A 9397-nucleotide genomic window follows, 5' to 3' on the forward strand; every position below is an offset into this window, starting at 1 on the left:
AAGGTTTCCCTGTGCAGAGCTGATTTAACTCTCAAAGAACTGGAATCTGAATATTTAGTTTCTGACTTCCATCAATTTAGCTTGGTGCGTTTTGCAGGAACAATGCTGCTTAATTTATTTTTGTAAATTGTTTATTAATTAATGGCAGATGTAATCCTTATGGGTTTCCTTTATCCCAAATGCAATTTAAGGTTTTATTTTCAAAGGAGAGTATAATTAACAATTCCAGTATTTTTCAGTAGATTCACTGCAAGTCAAAGTTTGTTAGACTTGGTGTCAATGAACAATGCTGATGGACCCCAGCAAAAATGTTACTGTGTTGAAAAGATTAGGAGGGCACAGCTGAACAAAATTGTCTCTAAATGCGTCTCACAGTTAGTTCTCTTCCTGGCTGAACCAGCCAAAGGCTCAGTAGCATTTCGTGCAGCTGCAGGAGCCCAGCTGCATGTTATTGTGCTCAGATTTAGAGTTAGACCCTAAATTGAGTCTTTGACACCAAATGCTTGGTTAATTTCTTTTTTTTTTGCAGTGTAGCAAAATCGAGAGTTTACTAGAATTAGGGTATAGGGCAATGTAACACAAAGATAGGAAAAGTTCATACTGATTTCCCCATTTTTTTAACAGAAGAAAAAAATGGAATGATGATTTATTATGAAAACCAGCATTAGAGTGATTGTTATTTGTGACCTTGCAGTGTGATTTCACTAAGCTGGCAAAGAAAAGACAGTTTTGCAAAGGTTGGAAAACGAAAGTTAATGTCTTAGTTTTGTGCTCAAAGTAACCCAGGAATAGCACCACGAGCCTAATTACTGCTAGGGCTGTTGTATTTAAAGGCCTTTGAGTTAGACTCTTATTTGTGCCAGCACCTAGACATAGCTTTTAGTAAATTTGACTGGTTAATACAAGGATTGCTATTTATATCACCAAGGTAACATTTAAAAAAAATTGGTGGAGGGAAAAAACGTTTCTGTACTCACTATTCTATTCTTATGTTGAAAATGTTACTCATAGTGGGAGAAAATTTTCATAGGTCATTTAGAAACTTTGGTTCTAACTTATCACTCTCTTCTACTGTTCCCCTCTGTAAAAAATGCGTGGTAGCAGATTGTTGCTTTTCCTCACTTCTTAAGCCAGAACTTGGATGTGGGTGAGCTCTGTCTAGTCACTTAGATCATAAATCTTAGATCTTAAATGCAGGTCATAACTTCCCAAAATCTTTGGAACATCTCTCCCCTTCTTTTTTTTTCTTTTTTTTTGGTGTCTTTTTTCCTCCCCTTAGCAATAAACTGCCAATGTAGGTTAGGTTGCTGGTCATGGAATGTCATATGGAGGCACTTAAGTTAATAAAAGTATTTTAAATTAGTTGATTGTAAAAAGATAATAAGCTGTTTTATCTGTTTTTCTTTTGTAGGACATGCATCACTTTGAGGAAGAGCTGACATGTTCCATTTGCTACAGCATATTTGAAGATCCACGTGTTCTGCCCTGTTCCCACACGTTCTGTAGGAATTGTCTGGAAGGTGTTATTCAGCTGTCGAGCAACTTTTCCATCTGGAGACCCCTGAGAGTTCCTCTGAAGTGCCCCAACTGCAGGAGTATTGTTGAAATCCCTGCTGCTGGCACTGAAGCCTTGCCAATCAACTTTGCATTGAAAGCTATTATTGAGAAGTACCAGCAGGAAGATCACTTGGATGTCACCACCTGCAGTGAGCACTACAGGCAGCCCCTGAACGTGTACTGCCTGCTGGACAGAAAGCTGGTGTGTGGCCACTGCCTCACCATAGGCAAGCACAACGGCCACCCCATAGATGACCTTCACAGTGCCTACAGGAAAGAAAAGGAGACTTCTGGAAAACTTCTCGAGCAGCTGACTGATAAACACTGGACAGATGTGTGTTTGCTTATTGAAAAGCTGAAAGAGCAGAAGTTGCAGTGCGAGAGCATCATTCAGGAGGATAAGAAAGCAGTAGTACAGTATTTTAGGAAGCTCAGCGATACCTTGGAGCACAAAAAACAAGCACTGCTGGCTGCCCTGGATGAAATTAACACCCACATTTTGGAGGAGTATGAGCCTCTTATTGAGAAATTGAAAAAAATCAGGGGAGAGCAGCTGGAACTGATGTCACTGAACACATCGATTCAGAAGGAAGAGTCCCCGCTGGTTTTCCTTGAGAAGGTGAATGATCTGCATCAACGTGTGAGAGCTTTGAAGCAGAAACAACTGCCAGATGTTAAACCTGTGGAGATTCACCCGAGGATTGGGTACCTGTTGAAAGATGTCTGGTCTAAAACTGAAATTGGGCAGATCAACAAGCTTCTCACCCCAAAAATAGAACTGATCCCAAAGAGGAAGTTACGCAGCAAAGGCAGCGGGAAGGAAGGAAGACGACCTAAAGAACTTCTCCAGGCTGTAAATCCTTTGGCAGGCCTGCTTCTGTTTGTGCTCCTCGTGGTAACTGTGATTTCACTGCACAAAACGGCCTCATCGGTTGCAATCAAAGCTATTCCTGCTTATATTTCAGAATTCTTGCTCTTTATTTATCGAGATTTCTGCTTCAATTTTCAGAATGTAGAGGATGTGCTGATGGAGTTTTTAGGGAGAATTGCTTCTCTTTGTCTATTTCAACAATTCAATTAAAAGATAGTGTAGGAATCCACAGGATATGTATTTTTTTATTTCCACTTAGAAGCTGGGCTGTTAAAGTTCTACACTTTTTCTTTCTACTTCCATATCCTTCCTTCTGTATTGTATAGGTTTCCTCTTAACTAACTCTCAGTTAACTGAGAAGATTTGCAAGAGAAGGTTCTGCTCACACAAGACAGCAGGTAGGTAGGTGTTGGTCAGAAGCAATGTCTGCATACAGAAACTATAAGCAATTTACAAACTGTAAACAGGAATCCTGTTTGTAGAAACTCCTCCAACAGTTTACTAGGTAATTTTTTTTTTTAATAACATAATTTTAAAAAATGTTTAAAACCACCGTGGGATATAAACTGACTAGTCCTGGATGGGGTCAGTCACTAGCTCTGGTGTACAAAAACTCTCATTTTGTGTTTACTGACCTCTCTCTAAGCATAAAAACTACACTTAAGTGTAGTTTTTAGGTTTTTAAAGCATATATTCACAGCCCTGGGTTTCATTTTGTTTGTTCCTGGTTACTGGCAGATGACATTATATCTTTTTTCTTTTTTTTCTAAACTGTGTTTAATGACTTTGTGTCTTTTGAATGAATCTCTCTGCGTTAGAGCAGTATCTGCAAGACAAGGGGTGCAATACTGCAAAGTTTTTTAGTGCCAGCTGTGCACAAATCAGGTGTTGGTTCGGTCTGGCAGGGAGCTCCCACTGCTTACTGAAATGAGCCCTGACTTTTTGCTGAATCATTTAATCTGTAGTGAGAAGAGGTGCAGGCTGGAGTGAGCAGCAAAACTCCCACTGAAGTCAGTGCTATGAGGTTTTAAAATCATGTTAAGTGTCCTTAAAACAAGTTGACAATGAATGCAAATTTATATTCAGCTTTCCAGCACAAATAGCAGAGCTCTTTACCCGAACAGGGAGGAGGCACGTTAGCATTTCAATCACTGGATCACTAGCAGTGTCCACTCCTTGGGATGGGGTGTTGCAGCCTGAGCTGTGCTCAGGAGGGAAATCCCCAGTGAAAGCTGCTTCAGCCCTCGGTTAACAGCCTGATGGCAGGGAGTGCAGTTAGAACAGCAGAACACGGATGAGCTTACAAATCACTAAAAAACAAAAAATGAGTATTTATTTGCCATGTCTTACTGTGTTTGACTTGATAAAAATAATAGGATATTGTAGCATGGCAGCATTCCTTGGCTGTAGTGTATTTTTAAATACTAGAAGTTGTTTAAGTAGGGATTGAATTCTGAGGCTCACGTTTAAATACCGGGTGTTTAAAATCCTTGTGCAAACCAAAACGTGCCCGTTGCTGCCAGCAGGAACTAGTGCTGCTTCAGTGAGAGCTGAAGGCAAGGCCAGCCCTCAGTTGTGATGCTAAAAACAGTGATACCCTAGTACTGTTGTGGTAAGAAACCCTGAGGCACAGCCCTGTGCAGCTCCCTGCCCTGCTGCTCGGCAGGACTGGGTGTCCAGGTTGGACTGAGGCAGGAGCCGGCAGCTCCTGAGAGGAGTGGGCTTTGCCTGCCTGTTAGGGGTGGTTTCTACTAAATTTTCTGTAATATTTAATAGAGCTACAAAGGCAGATCCCATCAATACTACTAGTCAGGTCCTGAAATGGTGTTTAGGTTTATCCTGGGAATGGATAAATGCTGGTCTATTCATTTCCAATTAAACTGGTGAGTTGTTTTTCTCTTAAGCCCTGCTAATGAAGGCTGTCACTTGGTACATAAGGTATCTCAAAATGTGGTGGCAAGTGTCTGTCCCTCCCCACACGAGGCTGCTTTCTTGACTTACCTTCCTTTTTATTTTCCTGACTTCTACAAACTAACAGAGTTTATAATGCAATTTTATTTTTTAAGCCTACAGGAATTTATAAAATGCCTTTATTACAGATTGCAACATTTAGTATTTGTACTTCTACTGCACTGTATCTTTTAATAAATTTGCAGAGAAATAAAACGTATATTTGCAGTAGGACTGGCTAACACCTTCATTTCCTGACTGCACAGAACCTTCCCTGTGGTCCAGAACAGCGGTGACAGGAGGGAGCAGGACCGGGGCTGCTCAGCAGTGCTCACTCTAGCTGCTTCCTTTGCTTGCAAGCACCCTGCTTTTTTGCAGCAGGAACTTCAGGAAGATTCTCTGAGGTCCCCAGGTGGGTGGATGTGGATTTCAGTCCACGGGCCTGTTTTGCTGATTTTTTTTCTGAGGCGAGTTGGTGCATGAGGGTGTTGGAGCTGGCGAGGTGGGTGCTGGGGGGCAGTGCAGGTGTTTGTTGGGCAGGGGTGTGACCAGCTCCTCCTTTTCCTCTTACCCCAGCACTCCCTGGGGACAGGCAGCTGACACTGCTCCAGCCCTGCTCCTTGCCATCCTCTGTGCTGTTTCATGTATGAGAGATGGAATTTCAGGAAAATGAAATCTTTTTGCTGCGTTTTAATTGAGGTATGAGAGGGTTTTGTACCCTGCAAAACTTAGGGTGGGTTTTTCCCATCTTTTGAACTCTCCTTTTTTGAAAGCTCATTCTAGAAGTGTAATTGTCACTACATGTATTATTTTAGAGGGGAAGTCTGGTTGAAAATGATTGAGACCAAATGGGAGAAAAAGAGTAAAGTTTCCAGGTTACACCTTAGATTCCCTGTCAACACTGAAGTGTTGACAAGATGCTGCTAGAAATGGAGCCCTGTCTGCAACAGCCAGGCGAGCAACAGGCACAGGGTACAGCTGTTCCTCACCCTCCCTCTGCCCTGGGAACGAGTCGGCCCTTTGGGAATGATGGGAGAAGCAAGCAGATGGTAATTAGTGTGTTAATAAAGCCTGAGTGTACAACGTGGCCAGGGCCTGAGCGAGGGAGGAGCCATCCCTGCAGGAGGGGAGAGGGAAAGGCCCGAGGAGCAGCTTCCAAAACGGAACTGATTAATTACAAAATGGCCACAAACACCTCGTTCCCAGAGCTGCAGCTTTACATGTTGTAACAACATACATGGCAATTATTTTGTGTAGGGGCTTTACTTGCTGGAACTCATGTAATAACATGTTACAGGACACTGATGGCATCTAAAAGCAATTTGCTGACTTTAATATATACAGTAAAAATCCAGGCATTTTAAACCAAATGCAGAACCCAAGCATCGATATTGAGCCTACCCCAGGAATGTCAAAATGCAGCTAGATATGGACTTTGACAAAGATTTGTTTTTAATGTAGTTCACATAATTAAGATCTGCATATATAATTTAAAGAAACAGGATTTATCAAGGTAAGTTTTATTAACACAAAACTAAAAGAAAAACATCTCAAATACAAAAGTATCTTAGATAAAAATAATCAGCAGCAATAAGAATGGAAGTGTATTCCGTCTTATTTTTGAGCTTCACCCCCAACAGTGCTGAGTTCAAGCAGTGCTTTGGAGGCAATAACTTTGGGGTTTGTTGCCACACTCTTTGTGACGTTGTGAGTCTTGTAAATCCCAATTAATCTGTCTGCAATCTCAAACATGTTGTTTCGCAATGAGATGATGATGAATTGTGCATTTTTTGTTTGCTCCTGAAACAGAAGTTCTGTGCATTAGCTCACAGGGTTTAAAAAATGCTCCGTTCTTGTACTGGAATAAATAATAATAGAATGTTTAAGGTTGGAAGGGACCTTCAAGATCATCAGGTTCCACCAGACCAGGCTGCACAAGCCTCATCCAACCTGGCCTTGAAAACCTCCAGGAATGGGGCAGCCACAACCTCCCTGGGCAACCTGTTCCAGTGCCTTCCTGCCCTCATGGTAAAGAATTTCTTCCTCACGTCCAAAATCTCCCCTCTTTCAGTTAAAAACCATCACCCCTTCTCCTGTCACTGCCTTCTCTGGTGAAAAGCCCCTCCCCAGCTTTCCTGGAGCCCCTTCAGGCACAGGAAGGTGCTCTAAGGTCTCCTTGGAGCCCTCTCTTCTCCAGGCTGAACATCCCCACCTCCGTCAACCTGACTTCATAGCAGAGGTTTCAGCATTTCCACAGGTGCAATTTACCAGTTTTAATGTGAATTCCACAACAACTTACTGAAAGTTATGACTGTGTTACCTGAATTGTTACAGCAAGAGCTGCTTTTAGAGTGGAAAGGAAAACAAATCTATTTCCATGTGCTGGTACATTTCTGTTTTAACAAAGCAGCTAAAATGTCTTTGAGGGAACATACAGCACATACAAGGTGTACACCTGATTTTATATATATATATGTATAAAGACATATATATAGATAGATAAAGCTTCAGGCAGGATGTAATAAAAATGGCTCAAATATCAAACACAATCTTTTTTCCTAGGACAGTACTAATTTTGAAGCTGTATACAAAATAAAAGCTAGTGCTATAATTTGCTTTTAAATGCTAAAATACACTAAGTTTCAAGCATGTTAGTTTAGTTAACACTGCAGTTGAAATCCAACTCTTTGCTCTACCAAATCCCCTCTGGGACATGGACCCTGCTTTGTACAAATAGAGGCCTTGTGGAAACAAAATCTAAAGCACCAGTTGGAGGCAGGTATCTTCAAAGTGTCTCCCTAATTTCAAGTAGCTAGCTACTCATGATCTTTGGCACTTCCAGGGTGTTCCCAAAATGGGTGGTTATACTTTGTGTCATTCTTGAAGTTCTAAGTTTAAATTAACAACCAGAAGTGTAGCGATGTAAATGTTTGCACCATTAAATATGGTGATGACAGAATATTTAAAGGCATGAAAGAAAAACCACACTAATAAAGAGACAGATCAAAGCAGCCTATGGGAAACAGCTCCTGTTAATGACATGGAAGTATAAAACCAAGGAGCCTTGGCCACACCCGGGAATGAAATCATGAGCTTGGACACATGAACACATCACTAAGAGCTAAGTGAGTTGCTGCATCTCAGCTGAGTTTATCTGATTATTTTGGGGAAAGAACCTGTATTTTGAAGAGGATGCAGCAGTAGCAGTGAGGATCTGTGGAAATGGGGCACCACTGGCAGCCTCTAGTCCTTGCAGCTTTTGAAACTGTAAGCTCAGGATTTGGAGAAAAAACCCCAATTTGTAAATCCTCTGCTACTTGCCTCATTTCAGGAAAGTATTGAAATGGGCAGCTTAGGAAAAATAAGCAGAAAGCAACATGCTAAGCACCTTTCTGGAAATGTGCTCAGTACAGTTTCCACTTAATTATTTGAAAATATAATTCCAGACTTTTAAATCTGGTCTCTTTTGTTGCCACTGTCTTTTGTGGCAGAAAAGAAACTTAGAAAAATGATACTATAGTCGTTCCCATTCAATACTTACATAAATGTAAAAGGCTACAATAGACACATTTTTGAAGTCAAGTGCTGCATCAATCTCATCCATAAAATAAAGTGGCGTGGGCTTGTAATGATGAAGAGCAAAAACTAGTGCCAGTGAACTAAGTGTCTTCTCTCCTCCTGATAAGTTGAATATCTTCTTCCAACTTTTCTTTGGAGGCCGAACACTGAAACAAATCAAGAGTTTGTAACTTATTTCTGTTCACCATTAAAATAAGTATTTTGTGGTGAAAAGCAAGTCACAAGAGGGAAGTCTTGGAAGATACAGACACAGAGAGGCTGAACTAAGACCATGGATGAGCTGCTTGATACTCTTGAGTCCTCCACAGCTGAGAAGCAGTGAAGGGGAATATTTCTGTTCACTGAGGAGTAACTCCCTGGTGTGTACATCAGGCCAGCTGATGTCTGCCTGAGCTCAAACCCCTCCAACACTCAGCTATTCATGTCACTCTACTCTTAAGTAATTAATACACTCTTAGGACCATTTATGCCAGAACAATCTCCAGTTACCAGTGTGACTGACACAATTCCCTTGGCAGAACAAAGTCATTTGGGAATGAAGAAACCCTGAGAAATTTACTTCAGTGAAGTCAAAGCTTTCTGACTGCTGTTAGAGACTTCTTTCTCCAGGAGAAACAAATCTCTTTGTTACCCAATGCTAAAAACTTGTGGCTTCTGTCAGTATCTTGCCAATGCTTGCCAAGAGGGAGGAGTGTCTTGGTTAGCTGCTGATCCATTAAAATGTACTTAAAACGCAAGCTGGAAAAAGGAACACAACAATTAAACAATAATACAAACTATTTTTGACAAACCTAAATACGATTCCCTCAGAGAAGGGATCCAGGCTGTCCACAAGTTCTAATTCAGCATCCCCTCCCAAAGTCAGCATCTGGTAGTTTTCCTTCAGTTTATTTGTTATGACATTAAATCCTGCCATAAATTCATTTAGCCTTTGTTTCCTAAGATCTTCAAAAGCTTGTCTGAAGTTGTCTCTCATGTTGGTAATTTCATCCAGTTCACCCACACGTTTCAAGTACAGCTCTTCCTGTAGGAAAAAAAAGCAAAAGTGCAGTTCAAGGAGCTGCCTCCTTCATGTAGATTTGAAACCATTTTCCCAACCATTTGAAAGATGATTTTTCCCAGGGTGGCTAACAGCCCTGAAACAAAAGAGCAACCCCAAAACATCTCTTTTTAATCATCTCTATCCTCTGTGCTGCTGATCTCTCTATACTGGAAAACCTGTATTCAAATAAAAAGAAATAAATTTTAAAAAATTTAAGAATCATCTGTTGACTAGTCCAGTATTACTGAAGTGAGTATAGTGAGGAGAAAAAAAATCCTTGCATTGTTGTGTATCTGCCTAGCCTGTCAAGACTGGTTGACTGTAACCACACACACTTTCCCAGGAGCAAGCTGTCTTCCCCTGCCATGGTTAGTACCACAATATAAAAATTGTAGGGA

At 41.1% G+C, this 9397-nt stretch overlaps 2 protein-coding genes across 2 annotated transcripts in view; one reads left to right on the plus strand and one right to left on the minus strand.

The window, feature by feature from the left end:
• Nucleotides 1–1414: 1414 nt before the first annotated feature.
• Nucleotides 1415–2638, plus strand: TRIM59 (tripartite motif containing 59). The gene has a single exon (XM_009995722.1). It carries the CDS (start codon nt 1415–1417, stop codon nt 2636–2638), a length of 1224 nt encoding a protein of 407 aa, XP_009994024.1.
• A 3354-nt stretch (nt 2639–5992) lies between these two features.
• SMC4 (structural maintenance of chromosomes 4) overlaps nt 5993–9397 on the minus strand; it is a 31714-nt gene continuing 28309 nt past the window's right edge. The window contains exons 21-23 of the mRNA XM_009995723.1: nt 8749–8981; nt 7920–8103; nt 5993–6178 (exon numbers count right to left, since the gene is read on the minus strand). Coding sequence (XP_009994025.1) covers nt 5993–6178; nt 7920–8103; nt 8749–8981 — 603 coding nt within the window. The remainder of the gene's footprint in view (nt 6179–7919; nt 8104–8748; nt 8982–9397) is intronic.

Source organism: Chaetura pelagica, unplaced genomic scaffold (genome assembly GCF_000747805.2).
Source record: "Chaetura pelagica isolate M959 unplaced genomic scaffold, ChaPel_1.0 scaffold394, whole genome shotgun sequence".
Lineage (NCBI taxonomy): Eukaryota > Metazoa > Chordata > Aves > Apodiformes > Apodidae > Chaetura > Chaetura pelagica.

What these genes read in the sequence shown, in the direction of transcription:
- TRIM59 (XM_009995722.1), top strand. Translation starts at nt 1,415, where the DNA reads ATGCATCACTTTGAGGAAGAGCTGACATGTTCCATTTGCTACAGCATA.